Source organism: Brassica napus, chromosome A3 (assembly GCF_020379485.1).
Source record: "Brassica napus cultivar Da-Ae chromosome A3, Da-Ae, whole genome shotgun sequence".
In the NCBI taxonomy this organism is placed as follows: Eukaryota; Viridiplantae; Streptophyta; class Magnoliopsida; order Brassicales; family Brassicaceae; genus Brassica; species Brassica napus.
This window is the reverse complement of record NC_063436.1, coordinates 15,382,003-15,405,583: the sequence shown is the minus strand read 5'-3', so window position 1 is coordinate 15,405,583 and position 23,581 is coordinate 15,382,003. Positions and strand designations below refer to the sequence as shown.

General features: G+C 32.2%; 4 protein-coding genes and 1 pseudogene across 6 annotated transcripts; 3 read left to right on the top strand and 2 right to left on the bottom strand.

Moving 5' to 3' along the window:
• The first annotated feature begins 877 nt into the window (after nt 1-877).
• On the top strand, nt 878-3,553 carry LOC106438984 (annotated as a pseudogene).
• Nucleotides 3,519-6,417, bottom strand: LOC106438983 (tryptophan--tRNA ligase, cytoplasmic). Its single transcript, XM_013880316.3, has 13 exons — nt 6,275-6,417; nt 5,966-6,204; nt 5,756-5,875; nt 5,483-5,668; nt 5,343-5,394; nt 5,186-5,251; nt 5,007-5,093; nt 4,798-4,890; nt 4,607-4,687; nt 4,344-4,415; nt 4,094-4,162; nt 3,848-3,958; nt 3,519-3,752 (listed from the first exon to the last, which is right to left on the bottom strand). The coding sequence occupies exons 2-13, from the start codon at nt 6,184-6,186 to the stop codon at nt 3,702-3,704; spliced, it is 1,209 nt and encodes a 402-aa protein (XP_013735770.2). The 5' UTR covers nt 6,187-6,204; nt 6,275-6,417; the 3' UTR covers nt 3,519-3,701.
• A 925-nt stretch (nt 6,418-7,342) lies between these two features.
• Nucleotides 7,343-9,769, top strand: LOC106443882 (protein LIGHT-DEPENDENT SHORT HYPOCOTYLS 2). The gene has a single exon (XM_013885434.3). The coding sequence runs from the start codon at nt 9,065-9,067 to the stop codon at nt 9,635-9,637; it is 573 nt and encodes a 190-aa protein (XP_013740888.1). The 5' UTR covers nt 7,343-9,064; the 3' UTR covers nt 9,638-9,769.
• An 8,738-nt stretch (nt 9,770-18,507) lies between these two features.
• On the bottom strand, nt 18,508-19,522 carry LOC125606975 (serine/threonine-protein kinase CDG1-like). Of its 3 annotated transcripts, none has more exons than XR_007338211.1 (3): nt 19,244-19,522; nt 18,954-19,143; nt 18,508-18,886 (listed from the first exon to the last, which is right to left on the bottom strand). XR_007338211.1 is itself a non-coding variant. In XM_048776261.1 (2 exons), exons 1-2 carry the CDS (start codon nt 19,189-19,191, stop codon nt 18,840-18,842), a joined length of 285 nt encoding a protein of 94 aa, XP_048632218.1. In that variant the 5' UTR covers nt 19,192-19,231; the 3' UTR covers nt 18,508-18,839. The 3 variants fall into 3 exon arrangements, 1 of the variants encoding a protein (XP_048632218.1); XR_007338210.1 differs by having other exon boundaries at nt 18,954-19,149; nt 19,244-19,513; XM_048776261.1 differs by lacking the exon at nt 19,244-19,522 and having other exon boundaries at nt 18,954-19,231.
• Nucleotides 19,523-19,659: 137 nt separating this feature from the next.
• LOC106443881 (RNA-binding protein 42-like) lies at nt 19,660-21,101 on the top strand. The gene is made up of 5 exons (XM_022717615.2): nt 19,660-19,830; nt 19,944-20,041; nt 20,339-20,435; nt 20,577-20,662; nt 20,767-21,101. The coding sequence occupies exons 2-5, from the start codon at nt 20,033-20,035 to the stop codon at nt 20,821-20,823; spliced, it is 249 nt and encodes an 82-aa protein (XP_022573336.2). The 5' UTR covers nt 19,660-19,830; nt 19,944-20,032; the 3' UTR covers nt 20,824-21,101.
• Nucleotides 21,102-23,581: the final 2,480 nt, after the last annotated feature.

The window sequence follows — 23,581 nt, the reverse complement described above, 5'->3', positions numbered from 1 at the left end:
ATAAACCAAAAACTATCATTATGTAGATCCAGTGGTGTAAGACCATGATTATAGCTGTAACCGTAGTGCACAGTTTCTTAAGCTCAATTTTTTGTTTTGTCTGATTTAAAAAGTGCACCACATATCAGTGGGGTCCACAAACAAAACCAAAATTGATCCTTATTTCACTATTTTTGGAACCGATTTTAGAGGTTTTTGTGGGGCCCAAACCATAAAGTTTGTTAAGAAACCCACTAATCTTCCGCGATAATCATGCTCTAATGCTAAGAGGCCGTGCGACACGAAGACATTTATAGCCCTTTTTAATTTTTTTTTGAATAAAGAAAAAAATGACCAAAATAAATTTTATTAAAAGATAAAAATATATTTATATTAATATCTTAAAAGTTTTGAGCATATAGTTTAAAATGTTTAAAAATAAAAAATATATATTAAAATTTTTAAAATAAAAATGAACTATTTTGGTCATTTTTATTATTAAAATCGATTTTTGTGATAAAAACTTAAAAATTGTTATTTGAGAGAATTCCGAAAAATATAGTTTAAAATGTTTAAAAATAAAAAATATATATTAAAATTTTTAAAATAAAAATGAACTATTTTGGTCATTTTTATTATTAAAATCGATTTTTGTGAAGTTTAATTACACTATATGCTTAAAAGTTCAAAAATAGTTTAAGCATATAGTGTATTTTAAGCATATATACACTATATTTTGGTCATTTTTATTATTAAAATCGATTTTTGTGAAGTTTTTCGGAAGTTCAATTACACTATATGCTTAAAAGTTTTGAGCATATAGTTTAAAATGTTTAAAAATAAAAAATATATATTAAAATTTTTAAAATAAAAATGAACTATTTTGGTCATTTTTATTATTAAAATCGATTTTTGTGATAAAAACTTAAAAATTGTTATTTGAGAGAATTGTCTAAAAAGTTATTGTTCTCCCTTTCATTCGTCGACTAAAGGAGAATAGAAATTAGCAAAGAAAAAGAGGAAAGAATCCTATGATTGAAAAACTACAAGTTAATTTTATGTGTGTTGGGTTTAAAATCCAAGAAAAGAATAGCAAAGAGTAAGAGTACAAGGTAGGTTTTAGTTATGATCCACGACATTCCTTCCCCCTCTTTGTCGTGTCTTGATGGAAGAATCATCTGATTCTTTGCTTCTTTTTTTTTTGAACTTCCGAAAAATAGATTGATTGGTTGGTGTTGTAATTTTATATTTTTCTTTAAAGTTAGATTGTAAATCTTTTGGGTGTGGTTTTAATTTTTTACGTAATTTATCAAAGAAATTGAAAACATTAAATAAAAGCTATAGAAAATTGATTTCTAAATCTAACTTATTTCATTAAAAAAAATCTGCAGATTCTTTACTTTTTTCAAAAGATAAAAGGGTATTAATAATTTTTTTTTACAATGGTATAAATGATGACGATGTCTTCACCTCCCATTTTATCCATCTAACCAAACAAAATCTCTTTTATTCACATACATACACCATGGATACCACAAGATCATCAATAAATAAGCTACCTGTTCACGTGCATCCTCTTTTCCCTATAGCTATGTTTACCAAAAGTGTATGTGCTTGGTGCCACCTAGAAGGAATCATGTACGGCAGCTACGTTTGCAACGAGGTTTCCTGTAGGTTAATTCATAAAAATATGGTTTCCCGTAGGTTTCGGCTCCATAAAGAGTGTGCGGAAGCTCCAGTAGAGATCAATCACCACCCTTGTCACCCGGAGCATGCCCTCTTGCTCACTAATGACTCTCCAACGGAAGATGGTACATGTGATTTTTGTGGACAAAAGCTTTTGTCCCCATATTATACATGCCCCACATGTGAGTTCAAAGTGGATTTCATTTGTGGGATTAAACCCTCACCTTCGGCTATTGAACACCCGGTCTGTCATGACCATCAACTCGTGTTTTTGAAGAAAGGAAGGGAGGAAGAGGTCCACTGTGAAGTATGCAAGAAATCTATAAGTGGACCTTCTTATTCATGTCCTGAATGCAACAATGTATACTTTCACTTGGATTGCGTTCATCTCTCCAAAGAGGTAAATCATCCTTGTCACTCTAGTCACCCTCTTAAGATAATTGCCTATGAGTCACTTAGAAATGATGATCATGCCGAAAAAGATTGCCGTTTATGTTCAACGCGACCAGAAGAGATGCTTTGTCATTGTTCTATTTGCAATTTCACTCTGTGCCTTAGTTGTACAAAGCTTCCACCACCTCTTGTTGTTGATCATTCCAAGACTCACACTCATACACTTAGGCTCATTTCAAGTAAACTCGCCTTTACTTGCAAGGTTTGTGGAATTGATGGCCACAGAAGAAGGCCTTATATATGTTTAGAGTGTGATTTTGTTATCCATGGACATTGTATCGGCTTTCCCCACGTCATAAACATCAATCGTCATGATCATCATGGTCGTGGGGGGCGATGTGGAGTTTGTCGGAGAAATGTAAGTCAGTACTATGGAGCTTATTCTTGCTCGGTTTGCCCTAACTACACAGTTCACACGCGTTGCGCAACAAATTATACTACATGGAATTATGAGGAACTGGAAGGGACACATGAGAAGATCCAAGACATCGCGCCATTCAAGGTGGTGGAACATAATTTGATACGTCATTTCAGCCATAGCGAACATACTTTAAGGCTCCTCAAGGTTCATGATGACGACTTCATACAATGTGAAGCTTGCTTCCGTCTGGTGGAATTTAATTGGCCCTGTCTACAGTTGCACGGAATGTTATTTTTCTCTCCATGAAAAGTGTGCTAATCTTCTTATGGAGAAAAGACTTTTCTTTGATCCTGCACCATACACGTTGAGATATGATAAGACGATAATATATTGCAACCTTTGTGAAATGTTAAATTATGGTTTCACATACACATCGCAAGGAATTAGTATGGAATATCAGTATGTAGATCTACACTGTGCTTCCCTTTCCGAGCCCTTGGTCCATAATCGGCATTTGCATCCCCTATATTTTCTTGAAACAAACGATCATTATTGTGATGCATGTAAGAGAACTCGAGCTGACTATATGCTCGATTGTGATACTTGTAACTTTTCTTTGTGTTTTTATTGTGCTACTTTGCCAGAGGAGATACGCCACATGAGCGATGAGCACCCTCTCACTTTATACTGTGGTGGAAAGGGTAACGGCAAGATCTGGTGCGACGTTTGTGAGGTGGAGTTAGATCCAAGTAAATGGTTCTTTGCATGCTTTGATTGTGAAGTAGCTTTACATGTTCAACGTGCACTAGGAGATTTCTCACGTCTCTTGCCAGGAAAGCTCAATACCATCGGGGAAAGAGAATGCCAAGTGGTCCTTAACAATCTCTACACTCGGCCATTTTGCAGCCATTGTCGCTCTCGATGCAAGGCCCCCGTCATCTTCAAGGATAATGGTAAAGACAATTGATACATCTGTTCCCTTTCATGTTTATCGAGTTATTTGTGTATAGATTTTTGTTAAACTCCAACGACCGAAATGTAATAGAGAGTGATATTGTTTCATATTTTTAAACACCAAAAAAAAAAAAGGTTCTCGTTGTAAATACATAAATTTATAAAACGTCTATTTGAACATTTCAAGAATCGATTCGTCCTTTCAAGAATAATTCAAAGTCTCTGATGAGAAGTTGCAGCAGAGCAGCCAAAAAGGGGTTTTATTGAGTTACTCGAACATGCTTGGAAGAGGTCTGACGGCCATAAACGCATCCACCATCTGATTATTATTATTATTATTATTATATTTCTTTCGTTAGAACAAACCAAAACAAAACCTGATTGACCGGTCTCTATTAAAATAGATGTGTTCACCTCATCAGTAACAGCAGCTCGAGCCATGCGGTGTCTCTCAACCATCTCTGTCAAGACTTCAGTGAGTCGCTTCTTTACTTCTCCCGTTAGCATTCTCCCTTCTCCATATTCCTTAAAACAAAGTACAATGTGTATTACTTTTTTTTTTTTAATGTCGCATACTCACACTGCGACAGCTATAAGCATCCTTTCATTCTCTGTAATGATCTAATAACAAGAGCTAGAGGAAAGTGTGACGTAATTTACCTTCTTTATGTGTTCAAGTTCAGTATCATCGTCTAGGAAGAAACTAAGATACTTGACTGGTATATCCACCTGTGAATAAAAAATAGAAGAAAGGTTAATAGGAAAAAAAAAAAGACTTTTTAAGTATCAAGATGAGTACGTCATTTCGAACTGCAATTAGATAATATCCCTATAGGTGTAATGGAATGTCGTTAGTACCCAACAGAGAGAAGATATATGCCAAAAACTGGCTCATAGTTTGTGTTAGTACCTCCAGATTTGCTCCAATTTCTCTGTGCTTTTCGATGGAATCTTGCCCACCACTGAAAGCATACCTGTTTATCTGTATATAGAAACTTCATCAAGTTAGATACATGAAGCAATCATCTGGTTTATGATTGGAGTTCTAATTTACGTTCGAAACTCAGTTGTAGTTTACAGCATAAGTGACTGCCCTCAGTATTCACTCAGGCGTCGACCAACCAGACAATGAATATCTGTGGAAACAATACCAAAATACAGAACTGAATATACCTTGTTTTTTATTTCTTTTGCAGTGTCAGTCACATAGATCGCTGAATTAGGATCACTGGCTGACATTTTTCCATTCTCTCCCTGCGAGAATAAAATGAACAAAATACTCAATAGTTTGAAAGCGTGAAGGCCTGGTGTAAGCATACCTCTATCACTTTCAGTTAAAAGACTAACAAAGAAAGTATACTTGCCTGCAGAGCAGGGAAAAATGATGACTCAATCAGTGCAGGCTTGCTATAGCCTAACCGAGGTGCAACATCGCGAGTCATCCTAAAATAAGGATCCTGAGTAAAACAAAACAGAAAAGATTGATTATAAACACACAAAAGCAGCATAATACAATAACACACAGAGATTAGAAAACAAACGGGTCAAGATCGAAAGTAAGAAAACAGCACACCTGGTCAATTGCACAAGGGATCAAGCAACGGAGCTTGTCCTTGCCAGGGAACAAGTGTGGGAATGAGCTAGGAAATGATGGAACTGCCTGCAAATGCATATGGAAACTTATTCATCAAACAGTCTATTATGCATTATAAAACTACACCTGCACATGCCAACAGGTACAGAAAGACATGCCTGCACAGGAGGGAAACTGAGTTTTCCAATATGATCTTCGCCAGAAAAGCCAAAGATTCCCATAGCCTAGCAGATAAGGAGATACAAAAAAAAATGAACATAAAGCATACCAGCCACGTTGTTGCAATTCAATGAGACAGAGAGTAAGTAAACTCACCTTATTAAGTGTTACACACTTTGCAACCTTCACCATGTTCTTATAGAAAGCACTACAGCACACACGCACAAGGGTTTCTCACATCATCAGTTCACATTACAAAAAAAAAATCTAAATGGGATTCAAATGAGTTTTCTCACCCGCCAACATAGTCAAAGTCTGAGAAAATGAAAGTCTTTGTGACATCAAACCCACAAGCAATGATATCTTTAGCATTTTCTCTAGCAAGTCTCTGACTTTCCTCAACGGACAAGTTCTTCCACATGCATTTCTCATCATCCGTAAGCTGTATAACCAGAGGAACCTTGAACGCCTCTTGCAAGTATCTACACAAAGAGTATAAAGAACAAGCATTGACCCACGACCCATCTACCTTAAAAGAGTAAAGACAATAGCTTTACGATGTCACTTACTTGGTAAACATGAAAGGAATCAAATGCCCTAAATGCAAAGCCTCCGAAGAAGGTCCTCTTCCAGTGTAGAGATAGAACTTGTCCCCTCTCTCATACGCATCCAACACCTCATTGAAGTCCCTGTTCAAATCAAAATCCACAAAGGACATAACTTTCTACATGCCCATCAACGCAATTGCATAGCTAAACCATCAAACACGAGTTTGGAACCTGTGTGCGAAGAATACGCCGCGGCGGAGGAAGACGTGGGGCTGACGAGAAGTGAGCCTCTGAACGCGATCGATCAGCGAATCGTCGAGTCTCTGGCAGCCGAATTGGTCTATGAGCTTGTCGTAGTCGATTTTGCCGCCGTCTTTGGCGGCGACTTCCCATGGATTCACCACTTGCTCTGATGAATCGGATGCTATCGAGTCCTTCTTGCCGACGTCCATCGCAAGCTGGGAAGAAACCTGTGAGAAAGGAAGTTAGATTCGGAAGATAGAGAGATAGTCGGGTGAAGGCACTGTCGTCTCAAAGTACCTATTGAGAGTTTCCGGTGATGGTTTGACGGCGGCGGAGATGACTGGATTTGCGAGTGTGAAGAAGAAGAGAAATGAGGTTTAAATGATTATTATATGTTTATTATATAATCTGGGGGTCCAAGTCTTTCTTTTTAGTTAATTGCACCATCAAAGTTTTTGATTTATCAAATAGCCCCTTGGGAAAAACAAATTATTATGTTTCTTACAGTTTCGGAGTCAAGAGTCTTTATTTTTAGTCAATTGTACAATCAAGTTTTTGAATTATCAAATAGCCCTTCATAATGGCAATCACCATGAAACAGTAGTTGATAATGGTTATGCCTCACTGTGTATTTTTTTTTGGGAAAATCGCCAAAAGAGAACAAAAAAACAAAGTTGTTGTCCTTTTGGTATAAAACCAACATGAAGTTGTCTCAATAGTATAATTTTTTTCATAATCTCAAAACTAACCCTATATTTAATCTAACTAAACACAATTTAAAAGTTAATTTGATTTTTTTTTTTGAAAACTTAATGGAAAAAAGGAAAAAAAAACATTTGAAAGGCAATCGAAAACAATAAAAGAAAAAGGCTATAGATATGCATCATAGAGAACAAGAGTTTGTGAGAAGAATCAAAAGAAAAAATATGGAAAAACCATAGATTGATGAAGAAGAGAAGGGAGAATCATTTTTTTTTTTTAATTTTTTCAAGTAAAATCGACCATAACACGTTTTAGAAAGTTAGAATATTTTTAGGAGATTTTTAGAATATTTCCTTAACTGAACTTTCATTAATTTTCGCAAAAAATCAGGTATTCTTATCCGTAGAAGACGACTTCTAAAAGTTTAGAAGAATGATAAAAATTCTGAATACACTTTCTACTTTGAGTAGACGTAAGAGTACATTGTAGAAAACACATTCCCCGAAATTTAGAATACTTTATAAAAATAGAAGATGCATTCGGAAGGAAAGTGGATACCTTTACGATTAGTAGAATGCACATTCCTCTTTTTTAGAAATTTAGTAAATAGTAAAATGGACGTTTTAAAAAAAGTAGATGAACGTATTTATTTTAGAAATCGTTTTCTACTATACCATTTTTCGTAGAAGACGCATTCTATTTTTAGTAGAACGTATTTTAAAAAACTTATTTACCAAGTTTTTGAACAAAAGAAAATTACCAGCTTGTGTATATGGATGTTTTACTAATTGTTTATATTTTTAATAATTTTTTTGATTAACAAAATTATTTATTTCATTAGCTTTCAGAAATACAAAGGATATAAAGGAGAAAAAAATAGACAAAATTGGTTTTATACCAAAGAGACAACAACCTTGTTTTTTTGTTCTCTTTTAGCAATTTTCCCTTTTTTTTTTCATCATCAGAAAATTTTATTTACTAAGGGAAGTTTGTACATAAGAGAGCTAACACCAGAAAATAACACAAGAGGGCCTTTTTAGTTTTTACACGAGCTTCCTTAGCTAACCTATCAGCTAAAACGTAATCTAGTCTATTGATATATTGGAAACGAAATTTTTTATTTTGATGAGCTCCATGCTATCATCCAACTGAGTTTGGATATGAGCATCTTTGAGAGACTGATTCTTCCTTGGGAATGGAACAAAATTCTTTAGCTTCCTGGAGAGGTTAATTGGCAGAATCTCCACAAAAGAGAACGTCGTTATACGATAGTCTCTTAACTTGAAAGACAACTTCCCTAAGAGCATCTGTGACCTCACGGTGTATAACTGAAATTTCGGAGTTGTTTGAAAACATGAATATCGGTATTAGAATTGTTTGAAAAATAACAGTACAAAAAAGTATATTGTTCTTTTATCCTATAATATAGATAAAAAAATTTTGAGTATATATTGTCAAGAACTAGTCTATGAATACTTTTCGATTTTCCAATACTTGGATAGGTTCGGATCGACTGCATCCATAGCGAGTGTAATAACCAAATCTATCTTTGTATAAATGTGGATCAAACATCATTTTCAGGAATATATAACACAGTTAATTAATTGCAGAAAATAAATGTCAATCTTAATCAGATAAATACACAATATTCCACATATGTGAACTTTGGTCCGAATTCAACTATAACATATATGAAAAAAGAATTGAAAATGTGGACATATGAAAATCATAACAAATTTTTGTCCTTTTATCTTTTTATACATTGTGTAACAATGAGTCCTCTTCTCCTATTTACTCTTCCTGTTTTGTCTTAAATAGAAAAAAAAATTATGATGTATGATGATCAGTCTGACGACTTATATTTCTCTCTCCCTATCTCAATATAAATGACCATGTGGTGTTTTGCAGCTATATATATATGGACAACTGTGAATGCATTTTGCTATCTATCTCTCTATAGTAGAAAAGAGGAAACACACAAACAAAACAATAGTAGAAAAGAATAATTAAGTAAAGGAAAGAAGTCTCTCTTTTGATCTCTTCCACTTATATCTCTCATCTTCAAATTAAGAAGCAAGAGATAGATCTCTTCCTCAGGTTTGTCTTCTTTCCCTAACCATTTCTGTGCAACATCCACTATCACCATCACCATCAATCTTCTGAATCCATCTTTCTGTAGCAGCTACCTCAATAATACTAGGAAGTATCTAAGTCATCTCTCTGTCTCTCTCTTTTAACTATTTTGTAAGCCAAGAAGTTAGATCCATCCACTCCATCTTACTTACAAAGTTCTAAAACTTAATTTATGCTCCCCTAAATATTTCAGTATCCAGAAAAGAACCCTAATCTCTCGAACCCTAGTTTAGATATTTTATTATAAAAAATATGGATTCGATTTCTCAAAATCATAATAACAAGAACCCTAGTACCACTCTCTCGGCACAACCTCCTACCACTAGCCGCTACGAGAACCAGAAACGCCGTGATTGGAACACTTTCTGCCAATACCTCAGAAACCATCGTCCACCACTCTCTCTACCGTCTTGCAGCGGCGCACACGTCATAGAGTTTCTGCGTTACCTTGACCAGTTCGGGAAAACCAAAGTCCACAACCAAAACTGCGCCTTCTTTGGCCTCCCAGATCCTCCGGAGCCTTGTCCTTGTCCTCTCCGACAAGCTTGGGGCTCACTTGACGCTCTTATCGGTCGTCTCCGTGCCGCCTACGAGGAGAACGGTGGAGCTCCCGAGATCAGCCCTTTTGGCTCAAGTTCAGTCAGGATTTTCCTAAGAGAGGTTAGAGATTTTCAGGCTAAAGCACGTGGCGTTAGCTACGAGAAGAAGAGGAAAAGGGTCAATAACAAGCAAATAACCCAATCGTGTTTGCAGCCGCCTCTACATACAGCCGCACTGGCGCAAGGTCAGCCTATGATGGCTAAGTATCACCACAGTGAAACTTAATGATGTCATATAACTTCGACAAATAAGTACGCTCGTATCATCTGTAGCTATTTATACGCACCAGCCTTTGTATTTGTATAATGTAATATCCCTACTTTACTCCATCTACCGTTATCTATTGTTATTAGACTATCGTTTTGTCCTTTTATAACCAAAAAATGGAATAAGCTTGGATAATTGTATCTGGTCTTAACGTATGAACTTAGATTATATACGAGTATTTTAATTAGGGCCTCTTTTGTACATCAGAATTGTCTAGGTGATACATAATCAACGGTTTATAAAATTCGATCACGACGTTTGACTTTGTAATCTTTGTGAGAAGGATTCAAACTTCAAAGCTAACCTGAGAATGATTATGTTATACAATTCTTTAAAAAAATGATACACAATCGTTAATTTTTTTCTATATCTTGGATTCTCGAACATTAAGTGATTAAGGATCTAACTGGTAAACCATTATAAGAATTTTATGAACAAATAGGAAAAAATAACCACAAATAAAATAAAGAGATGATTGTTTTCTACATTTAATAAGAAACATTTTTGTATAATTCTCTACAAAAACGAACCAAAAATAGAAATAAAAATTATTTATAACAAGAAACATTTTTAATGTATAATTCTATATAAAAAGAACAATAAATACAAATAGAAATTTGTTACTTATAAATGGTGTATTTTAGGAATGAGAAAAAATAATGTTATTCCACAGTTTTTGTCACCAGTAACACTAACCCAAAGTGATATTAGATGAAGAATTCGGTTAGGTTAGCTAAACAATTTATATAGTTAGTGATAATTTAGATATAAAGTAAGTTAGTCGTTATTAAACGAACGGATACTAGAGTCTAGAGCTGACAGCGAGTACACGTGTAAGTGCCATATATGACGAAGGTAAAAAAGCCCATGATTCATGAAGATGAGAGAAAACCCGGGAGTAGGTTAAGCGATACGTATCACGTATGTACATATAAAACCCTAAGACTTATTTATAAAATTTTCGAAATGTGAAGTATATATGTTGAAATAATGTATACACACTCATCTTCGTTTGAACCTGTCCTAAAACTGTGATGCTGATATAAAGTACTTCTTCAATAGCCAATTGGATTTACAGTGACGTATAGATCTAACCTACTAACATTTCGATACAAAACATACCGTTTGAACAGTTGACAACAAATTATGGATTTGATGTCGCTGAGTCTTGTCATGGCGACATGTAAAGTGTTGTCCAAATAATTTTACGTGTACATATTGTATATTTTGTTATTTTAGTTTTCCTTTCCCTTACTTTGATATTCACCAAACATGAGTGTAATTGTTTTTTTACACCAAACAGGAGTGTAATTGTTACACAAAATATAAAATTGTAGAGGTAAATCTAAAACCGATCTATTATTACAAAAGAACAAAATATGATCATATTGTCATTATTGATGACAGCTAATCTTGTGACACAAAATTCTTATTAGCCGAACTTGGATTTGACACTTTTAGAATATTTAAACTTTTACCATTCCCTAGCAATTTTTATTTATTTTTACCATGTATTTTATTAACTCGTGTTACTATTGTGGCACTGCCCAATTTTATTACATAATCTCAGAGTTTTCTTTAAAATAATTAAAAAGTTTAACAAATAGCATCTATTTTAAAAATTTTGTTAATTGCATATTTGGAACAAAACTAGCTAGTCTTATATGATTGAATCGCCCCTATTGCATTGCACTTGTGACGAAAACAAAGAGGGAAAACAAATCGAGTATCCAAGGGAGATGTATCTGAAAATGATTGCTTCTGTTCAAGCATTATAAAAAAGACTATGATGTTTTGACTCTAAAAAACGGTTGAGATCAAATAGAATGGGAACGTGTAGCTGCTTTACGTCACATGTGAGTTCAACTAAAAGCTTCCTAGAATAGTCAGTTGTGTTGTTGAGCCATCAGAATTTTAAAATGGGCTATAGCTATTGAACAACGTGGACAATGTGCGTCCGTACGAGGTATGTTTTGTATCTATAAGAAATCGCATTAAATTTTAATTGGAATCTTTCTTTTCTTTGCTTTATTTGGCTAAGCCTGTGGATTTTCTCTATATCTGGGAGGGGCTACATTTTAATTTTAATAGTGTTTTAGATCCACTTGCACTTTTATTTCAGTCTTTTTTTTTTGAATTATAGTACTAGTCAGTTATTTGATTTCACTTTTATTTCAGTCTTGCATTATTTCTTCAGTCAGTCGTATTATAGTACTAAAACCTAAGAAGATTTGGTGTTGATACGCTTGTTGGTTGGTTCGAGTTTCATATTGTCTGTGTGTTTTTTTTTTTTGCTCTGGGAATCAGTGTTTATAGCAGTTTAATACAATTCAACGTATTCGTCCTTTAGTCAGTAGATTAGATAGAGTTTATCTTTTTTCTTAGTTATACTCTAATGACTAGGATAATACCTGCGCCTGGCGCAGTGTGAAATATTTATTAAAAAAACTTATGTTTTCATATTGTAAAATCTCATGATTTCTGAATACATGTGTTTCTGGTCAAAATATATTTGTATTTATATTTTTTTTCAATATAGAATAATTAACTAAGTATAAATATTTGGTACACATAGAAAAATATAGAAACCCAAATCAAACAATTAAAATGTGATATCATTAATACTCCTATAATCATAAATTAAAAGTTGTGAAAAAGTTGATGATATTTCCAAGGAAAACTCAACCGTAAATATATAGTACGCATATGTAAGTTTTCGGATTGTTTAGAATGTTAAAATAATTAGCATTAATTATTTAAAAACCATATTTTAGTGTGATACATTGAACCAATATTTATGTAAATTTTCAATAACTACCACACACATATTTGGCAAGTTGTTTTCAATGGTCAAAATTATATACTTGTTGACAAAGTATACTGTTATCTTAAATTAAACTTACCATATAGAACTTACTCAAAATTTTGTACCAAGCTTAAAAATTCGGTGGAAGAATTAACTTTGTGAAAACGTTTCTTATTTATTTAAACAGGCAGTTTATGATTGACTCTCCTTGGGCTCAGTTGAAATTTAAAAAAAAAAACATTTAAGCGACCTCAATTATAGATAATTCGAAATAAGTAGTTGTTGTCTAATTAAACATATTGTATTGACAAATTTAAAATTTATATATGATCGAATTGTTTATATATGTATATAATTTTTGATTGTTGATATAATCATCTATATGTTGGGCCGATACAATTGGATATTTTATTTTACTAACTTATCAGTAAATAAAATTTATAAATTTTCGATTTTGAAGTTACACTAATTTTCAGAATATCAGATTTTTTTTTTTGACAACATAAGATGGAAAATTAAAATATTAAAAAGATAATTACAAATTGGATTAAGCTTATAATTTAAAGTATAGTTTGGTTATGGGCCACATTAAGACAACAAAAGATTTTACAGCCCGACTATTATTATATTTAAGGGCCAAGTACAAAGATGATAATATTATTTGTTTGCAACTGATATTTTGTAAATGATGAAAGTTAGGTTAACGTGATATATATCATTAACTACTACGAAAGGTTACTATTAATGTTTTCCTAGACTACAAAAAAAATAAGTTAGGTGCCAAAGCTTTTTCTTAATCTTCAATATAAATTTCATAATTTAAGTTTTAAAGAATTGTGTTGCAAGGAAAAATATTTGATATATAAGTTTGTTTGGTAATAACAAAACAACTTAATTTATGTATTACTCTTTATATAAATTTTTGTAGGCGAGGAAGGCGTGAGAACCGAACAATATTCTTTTTTTTTCTTTTATTAACAAAACAATTCTGAATAGCTGTGTTTCTTTGCTATTTTTTATATCAAAATTGACTCTTTGCTATTAATAAAAAAAACTAACACTTAAAAAATCATTACTTTTGGATTTATAGCAAAAGCATGCAATACTTAAGCCATAATATATATATATATATATATAGCAAATTTTGATTTAAATTGTTGTCTAAATAAAACGAACTAAGAGTATATCTTCACTTTCTTATAGAAAAAAAAATATTATATTGGATCACAATATAAACCAACCTTGTGTCATTTAAAGAAAATCTCATTTAGGGAGATCACCGAGTATTAATTTAATGAGATCGTCGAGTTTTAAGTTTACCATAATATATACATTTATGTTTGGATTAATATAAGTTTTTTTAGCAATTGGATTTTGGACTTACTAATTTTTCAATTGATTCTTATGATGCTATGTAAATCAAATTGACATCCTAATTAGGTTTTTTATAAATAATACAAACTTAACGTTACAATTTTTTTAATGTTTTTCTATTAATATATAAGAGATAACTTTTTATACTAAGGAGTAAATTTCGGCCAATTATTGCATAATGAGCAATACATATAGGAAACTTTCAGTTACACTGATATAATAAAATTTTAGTTAGACACTAATATAGAATAGGGATTCATAAAATTGCATATATTTTTTTTATTTACTTGCATGAAAAAATATTAGACTTGGTAACCAAGTTTCAGAATAACTATGTACATTCCTTTTATTGAAAGTCTTAAATAATTAAAATATAAAGATAATTAATTGCATGATTCAAGTTGCCCGATATAAAATTTGACCTTGAACTACACACTCTTACATTAATATAAATATTTCCTTTTGTGAAACCATGAATCCGCTATCATCACTATATTTATTTAAGCTATTAAATGCATGTGTATATACCCATTATAACATATAAGTTCAACAAATCTAAAGTAAATGTCTCTTAAAAAAATAGATTATACGTTAAATCATATTAAAATCGTACATTAAACCAACGATCTTAAAATGGTTATTGGTCAAACAAACGACCCAAAATGAGAGAAATAATCTACTTCTTTAAACTATATAATGGCTGAAATTGCATCATGTTTCACCATTGGAATGCATCCATAATTAAGTCTTCACCAACTAATATAAATTAATTTATAAGTTGTTGATATATATTCTATGTTTCATATATACAATGGAATGAGACCTTCTGAATATGGAATGTGTTCCGTAAATTTCCAGTGAAAAGCTCTGTAACATGTTCGACTAAATTGAAGAGCTATATTATGGACAATGGTGATGAGAAGAACAATAACTCAAAAATTGTTGTTTTGTAGGTACAAATGTAATACAACAAAGCAAAGACAAAAATGGCGCAAATTATGTACTTATGCATACTATAATCATAATCGTTATCATAAAAAAAAAAGAAATCATACAATGTAAGACATATTTATTGCGTTGTTGGACATATAAGTTGCATGATTCAAGTTAAGACAGGTATATTGGGATGTAAATAACTATAACTATAACTATAACTACGATTATGGTAGTCGGTGGAAACATTATTATATGGTAGGAAATGATTTTTTTCTTAGGTGAATAAGAGCTTTGAATATGGTACGACCACATTCATTCTGTGAGTGCCACGTCGGAATTGAAGCCTTCTAATGAATCCACTTCAGCATGCTAATTTTGTAAATAATACAAAAATAAAGGTTATCATTTTTTAAATGATTCTCTTTTAATATATAAGGGATATTCTATTTTAAACTCATTTTTTTAGATAGAGTAAACTTATTTTTTATTCTATTATAAAGTAAAAATAAAATATTATTAAAATATTTTTACTCTAAACTCCTTTTATAGTAAAAAATAGAATAGAGTTGGAAATGTCTTAAAATTAAAAAAAAAGCCGATAAATATCATAGATGAAGTCCAAAGAGACGGGATTTATTAATGATATAAACAACTAAAACCGAGCTACTAATCACAATACAATACCGATCAATTTCTAGGTAGGGCAAAAACAACAAAACTACCACACCATAACCAAACTCATAACCACCAAAACTATGAATAAGTTCAAAAAAGTTATTCTATTTTAAAATAAAAAATAGAGTGAACTATTAGAGATTGTCTTAATTTGTCAATGTACTACTTTTTGTATGAAACTTTGCATCTTAATAGAGATTTAAACCGTCACAAATAAATTTTCATAAAAACACTACAAACATCAAATATTGTAAATTAGCAAATAAAATAAAATCTATTCTATTAAAAGAGAAGCATTCTTGATAAATCTACTTATAAAGATTGTTTGGACCTTTTCATTAGACTTAATTTTTTTGGTCTTACCTTAAAATTAGACTAACAATATGTTACCATATATTTCTCTAACAATAATTTATTCAATTTCTTTATTTATTCAAATATCACTCCTAAATCTTAATCATTACTATTATTATATTTACAGTTTTGACTTTTAATCATAAAAGAATTAAAACTAATGTTTTATATTATCATGTTTATCATATAATATATAATTTAAAGCAAGAGAAGTTACAAGACATATATGTGTACATTTTAACTTCTTCATTCCTTTATAATAACGTAATCATATCATATATAAACTTTTCTACTAAAATCTCATATTATATACTAAACTTTCAACCGTCTATAGTTTGATAGATATTTTCATATTTAAAAATGAGTTTTCTAAAAATATTTCATCAACCATGTTTTTGTACAATAATATTAAAAATATATATCAAAAGGTTGTTGGACCCGATATGGACGTAATGGGTCCACATCTGTTCAGGTATTTAGGATCCTAAGAAAATTCGAAATATCTAAAAAATCTGAAAAATATCTGAAACACGAAAAGTATTTGAAACTCCAAACAAATACCCAACAAAATTCAAATACCTAAAAATTCAAAATCTTATTCAAAATCTGTCACTGAACTGAAAATACCCAAAATTTTATCCAAATATCCATTTTTTTAATTTGAAAATTTACCTGAAATCAAAAACTATAATCGTAAACCAAAAACCTAAAAAAAATATCTATAATGCTGGAAACATATTCGAAATCTCCAAATATATCTAATAAACACAACATATTTATGATCGGGTCTAGGGTAGGACCCTGACTCAAACAAAGACCTGCGGGTCCAAAAGAAAACCCCAATAGGTTATCTTCTCTAGACCTGAACTAAACCTATATTTCCGGGTCGGTTTGGTTTATTTTTTTGATCCGGATATAATTCCCATGCCTAAAAAAATTTACATAAAAATGTACATATAAAATATCAAATAAACTAATTCATAGATTATATAACTGTTAAAAATTATATTTTTGATATATTAAGATTTTGTATTACAATATAATCCAAAAACTCCGCGCTTCCCAAGCGCGGGTCAAAATCTAGTTATGGGTTATAAGTCTTCAATGCAATAATTATAATCATGATTTATAATATAATAATAAATTAATATTAAAAGACTTAAACCAAAATGTAAAACTAAAGCACTATAAATCTACTTAATATTCGTTTAGTTTGTTGTCAATATACCGTAATCTATTAATTCGTTTAAATTGTTGTCAATATACTGTAACTAGGTGTTTTGCCCGCACGTGCGGGCTTAATCGTTTAAAAATATTATTAGCTTATATTTTGTTAATTAAAATCAATATGATAACTTATTATTTATGTTTTTAGAAAAAAAAATCAAACATGAAATTATATATATATATATATATATGACTAAAAATTCATTAAAATATATATGTTTATTATTGTGTTGAAACTTTAAAAGAAAACATTCACATATTAGAAATATTTTCGAAAATATATTTATACAAAATGTTTTTAGATGATTAATCTTAATTATAAATTTTTTATATGTTATTTTCAAACTTTTATAACTGAAAAAATTATGATAACAACACAATATATAAGAATTATCTTATTTAGAAATTTTTTAATATTATTAAAATAAATTTGTTTTTAATTATAAATAAAATTCATTAAAATATATATGTTTATTATTGTGTTGAAATTTAAAAAAAACATTAATATATTAGAAACATTTTAGAAAATATCTTCATAAAAAATGTTTTTAGATGATTAATATTTAATAATTATATATTGTTTATATGTTATTTCCTAACTTTTACAATTGAACAAATAAATTTTAAGATAACAACACAATATAGAAGAATTATTTAATTTTAATTTTTTTAATATTATTAATAAAAATTCGTTTTTAATTATAAATAAAATTTATTAAGGGTAATATTGACTTTAACCACTTATTATAAATTTTTTTATATCTTATTTTTAAGTTTTATAATTGAAAATATGTTTTAAGATAACAACACAATATATAAGAATTATCTTATTTAAAAATATATCATTAATAAAAATTCCTTTTTAATTATATAATAAAATTCATTAAGGGTATCATCGACTTTGACCACTTTAACTTTTAACGTGAGAGCTCGATTAAGAAAATTTACTTCGCAAATAATAGTATAGATTTGATTAGATTTAGCAGAATCTCATTCCATTTCTCATGATTGATTCAGATTCACTATCTTTATTCACTCCAGATCCTTTTTTTGTCCACACTCCAGACCTAATCGCGAACAAATCGGTTAGCTCTATTCAAGAATGTTTTGGCCTTTCCAGTAATCGCTTCTAAACCGGTTTAGCCACTTACTCCACCTGGTCTTTATTTGTTTAGTATTGATTTTGTTCAGAAACTAGTGGGCTCGGTCCATATATTTAAAGCCCATTCTCCAGAATTTTCTATTTCTAGTTGTGTAACTAAGAGCAAGTCCAATGGTTAGAACCCATTATAGGTTCTAATGAATAATTTAATAGTTAATTTTGTGATTTGAAAAGTTTAGAACCCTTGTTAGTGTAATTAATTTTTTTATGGTCCAATGGGAGAACCTCAAAAGAGGTTCTTGAAATTTTTTTAACAAACTGATTGCATTTGATCAAAACAAGTCACACATCAACTAGCATAAGGTTTTCATGATTACTTTCACTTATTAGATATCATATTGTTGTTCTCTCTAGATACTACTTACTACAAAATCATTGTTACCCGTGGGCTCAATGCTCTGAGACTCGTCTTCTTCATCCGCCATTGTGGTAACCATGCGAGTCATGACTTCCCATGACTCTAGTAGAGACATGAGACATGTCACCGCTCAGACCAAACTTAGCAAGCCCTTTGGTTTGTAGCCATGGTCTAGCAATATGTTTGCGGTTTTCAAGTCTCTGTAGATCACAGGAGGTTGTGCTACGTTGTGAAGATACGCTAGCCCTTTGGCTGATCCTAAAGCTATCTACATCCTTGTGCTCAAATCTAAAACCTCTTCTTCAGATCCGTAACCTGACCATAACAAAAAAACAATATTCAGGATTTATACTTTAATGAATAAGAGTATAGTTCTCGTTACCGTGGATATGATCTTCTACGGATTCAAAAGGCATGTACTCATAGACGAGGAGTCTTTGGTCTCCTTCAGCGCAGTAACCAAACAAAGTCACGAGGTGTTCGTGGCGCAAGAGGGAGAGCATTAGGACTTCCACGAGAAACTCTTTGTCTCCTTGATGACCAGTTGTATCAAGCATCTTAACAGCCAAATTCTTTAACTTGACCAAATAAAAACAAACAAGATTCGGTTTATCAGACATTAAAATAATTTTTTTTAAAATAATCACAAGTCTAGATGATACTGAGAGTAACCTGTCATGGAGGAATATCGAACCTCTCAACCTTGTCGTCGTTGAGATTCATCAGAGATGGAGATCGACATAAGAATTGACAGAGAATCAACAGAGAAGATGGAGAGATAGAAGAATCGACAGAGGTGATGGAGAGATCGAAGAATCACAGAGAATCGCCAGAGAAGATGGAGAGATCGGTGGAAGAAGAGAGAAAACGGGATTTCGCATCAAACTCCGACGGAGGAGAGAGATACAGAGGACGTCAAATTAGAAGGGGACACGTAAGGTTCCTTACCGATCCTTAAAGTCCCAATTTAAAGAGCGGTTCTCTGGTTTATTTTCTTTTTTCATTTATTTTTTTCCACTTTTTTGTTCAGAACCTCGATTAAGAAGCTCCGATGGAGCTGGTCTAACAATCATATATATACACAGGCACATCAGTTGTGTAACTAACTATCACACCAGAAGCGCTTGAGAATGTGAAAGCTGCTTTGGCTAGTAGCCAAACCGTTCACACAAAGCGGAGACTAAGAAGAGAGCTAGCTATTCCTCGTAAAGCTGCTGGACAGTCTTGGGAGGATCCTACTCTTGCAGAGTGGCCAGAAAGTAAGCAATGCCCTTCCTCTTCTCTACCTTGAGTTCTCTGATTGTTATCACTGTTAGGCTTTGGGTGAAAATGGATTTATTATAACTCTGTTTTCCACATTTTTTTGTGTCAGATGACTATCGCCTGTTTTGTGGTGATCTTGGGAATGAAGTAAATGATGATGTTCTTTCCAAGGCGTTTGCTCGATTCCCAACCTTCAATATGGCCAAAGTTAAGTGTGTATATCTCTCCTCCTTTTCGGGTTTTGTGATGATTCATGCGTGGTTTACTATGAACATATGTTTAGAAAGACTTCATATGATTACAATAATTGTTCTCCCTTCTGGTTGGTTATATTGCTAAAAACGTCAACTGTGATGCATTTGCAATATGTACAGAACATGGTTGACCTTAGAGTATACACGGATCATTACTAGTTGAATCACAAAGAGAAGTATTTAGTGTGAGTTTTTTTTTTGTGTGGTTAAAAGCTTTTACAGAACATAAAATTCTCATCTACCGTGACAGGTCATTAGAGACAAGCGAACTGGTAAAACCAAGGGTTATGGGTTTGTGAGTTTCTTAAATCCTGCGGATCTAGCTGCTGCCCTAAAAGAAATGAATGGTAAGCATCTGTTTGATGTGTTGATTCATCTTGATATCTTATTTCACTGTTTTTCTTCAGAACTAGTTATATGATTTTGTTTCATAACCATTGCCACTGAAACATTTTATTGAAGTCAATTGATTTCATATAAATACACAGGTAAGTATGTGGGGAACCGTCCCATAAAACTAAGAAAGAGCAGCTGGAAAGAGAGAACAGACCAGGAGGCTGCAGAAAGACAAAAGGCAAGTAACTTAACTTCATTTTTTTGTTAGATAAATTTGCAAAGGAAAAAAATTCTTCGATGAGAAATTAAACTTTTGATTTTGAACTTGAATGGTAAATGCAGCATCACAACAATAAGAAACAAAAGACGGTGAAGAAGAAGAGCCCACTCCACAAGTAATAAATCCATGGTATTCTGAAGGAGTACGTACGTGAGAAGAAAAAAACAGAGGATAATTATTGTACTTCCTACGGTTTTTTTGTGTGTTTTACATAGTTCATTATTTGGATTACAACAATTAACCAACTTAGTTCATGTTTTGGGTCAGCGTGGCTGGTAACACTAACTTTAGGAGTAGAATGTTATGCTTGGTTTGTACTGTAATGAGTTCTAATGAAGATTCAGCGTTAAACAAAAAAAGTGTTTCCTAATATCTGAGTAATTTGTTATAAGACTTATCTGAATGTGTTTTCTTCGTTCATTGTGATGGTTTGTCATCTTATGTGTATCACACGTATCACGTGTTTCTTATAGTCAAGTAAAGCTATATTCAGAAATGGTTAACTTTTTCTAATCTGATGATTACCCATGAAGATGACCCTGAAGTTCCTAATAATTATCAACAATTGAGATAATTCGAAACTTGGAACGAAAGACAACTGTGGCTACCTTGATCTCATGGAACTTTTAGCTCGCCCTCTCCATCTTTGTTCTCCGTCAGAAACAATGCATGTGACAACACCCTCCCTGACGAATTTCATTATGACAACCCGTCCCGCTCACCCGGAATTCGGTCACAGTCATGCAGAGCACCGACCCCAACCCTTCCATTATGAGTTCTCTCTGACTCCATAATTAGGTTGTTGGTGCGCTTGGCGTTACTCAAACCCAAAACCTCACCCTTTAACAACACTCCTCCAGGATGAGTTGTCACCAATTGATCTAGACTCACGTTCTAGACTCCAGTGTATGAGAGGCTTGAAACACACTGAGATCATGAACTTTCTATCACATTCGCTGCCTCGAAATCCTCTGAAGATGTTGTGAACTATAGAAACAATGAAGGGACAAACATATTTTTTATTTGGAAAACCCTGAGAATGTTAGTTTGGAGTTTATTTATATGTTCATGCAGTGGCGGACCCAACTCTAAATTTAAGGGGTGTCAAAGATTGGGCTTTGGTCCAAAACGAAAATAATTTTAAGAATAAAATTAGTATAAAATAGGTGTAACATGGAATCAAACCTTGGTTAGGTGGGTCAGAAGAGGAGATTGTTAACCAAATGAACTATGAAAACCTATTGACAACATACCAAAACAGCTGAAAGTTATATTTAACATGTTGTAGCTGACCCACTATTGGTCAACGTGGGTCCGCCTCTGTGCTCATGCCTGTGAAATTGATCAATATTAACATCAAGAATGCTTTTGGCATGACTCTGTTTGATATCATGAAAGCACAAGCCACACTTTCCAACGTTAGATCTTTTGTTTCGATGGTTGGTCTCATCCAGCGGGATGTGCAGTTGTCGTGTTCAGACTTTTACAAGTGTGGTCGCATTTCACTCGAAGTAGCCGGCCCTAGGCCCAAGCAATAGAAGCAATGGCTTCCGGCCGCCAGCTATTATCAATAAAACCGGCCACATTTTTAACCAATATGTCTTCAGTGTAGTGGTTGATTAGACCTTGTACTTCTATCCAAACCGGGTTTCGATATCTCCCAACAACATTTTTTTGGCCAATTTTTCATTTTTGGCTTCTAGCCTTAAGAATTTTAGGACTGGCTTCTGTATGTTTATATTAAGAAAACAATTACTCGAAGTCTTTATAAGATACTTGTATGAAAATATTTGAGAATAAGTGACCCACTTATTCTCACAACCAAAACTATATTATGGTAGTGACCATTAGATGTACTAACGTGTAGCTAAATTTAGAAACATGTCTATAATAGAAACATGAAAATTATCATCATCGAGGTTAAGTAATCTCTACAAATGCAAGCTATATGTATTATAACCACATAAAAGAAGAGCACAAAGAAAAGCTTAAATTTGTAATAAACAACATATTTGCCAAACTCTCACTACGGCGATCACGCTGCTCCTTGAGTCTGGAGGCAAGAAGCTTCTCGTATACAGAGTTAGCCTTGGCGATCCTTGGATCTTGGGGGCTTTGCTCACACTTCCTTACCTTTCTTGTTAGTGATTTTCTCATTTTCTATTCTTCAAAAAAAAAAATTCTCATTTTCTATCTTGCTAGCTAATTAAAAAAAACTAATTAATTTTTTTCTTCTCTTTTTAGTATTATATTTTCCAAAATAAAAATTATATTTTGCTTAATTTTTTACCTTAAGATAAGTTATATTATATTACTTGACTAGTCCCTTGAGATATTTGTTAGAAATATTCACGAATTTAGTCATAGGACTTTATTAAGTGGTGAGACCTTAGCTGTCCAAGTGTAACCATTTTTAGTTACGTTGGTTTTGTTAAAGCACTAGTGTTTGGATACTGACTTAATATCACAGACCCTTATTTGATGAAACAGCAATTAAGATTGACAGATTATGTATGGATATTGACTTAATCTACGTATGTTTGTTTTTTGTGACATTATGGCTCTCAGAGGGATGTTTGTTTGTTTGTGCTTTCTAATATCTCATTTTAAATTAAACAACCAACTGATGAAATTAGAAATTAGAGTGCCCTTTCAATTTCATAGAGAATAAAACTGAACAAAAAAAAAACAAAGAAAAGCACTGTGGCTTTTTTCACGTTGAGAATCAGCCAAACATTACTTAGTTGTATGAACTGACGTGGAGAAACAAAAAGTTTTGATTGGCAGTTACAATTTTTATTTATTTTTGACATGTCAGTTTTTTCATGCTTTTATAAATCAAGATTTGTCAACACCAGACTGTCATTTTATATTTAG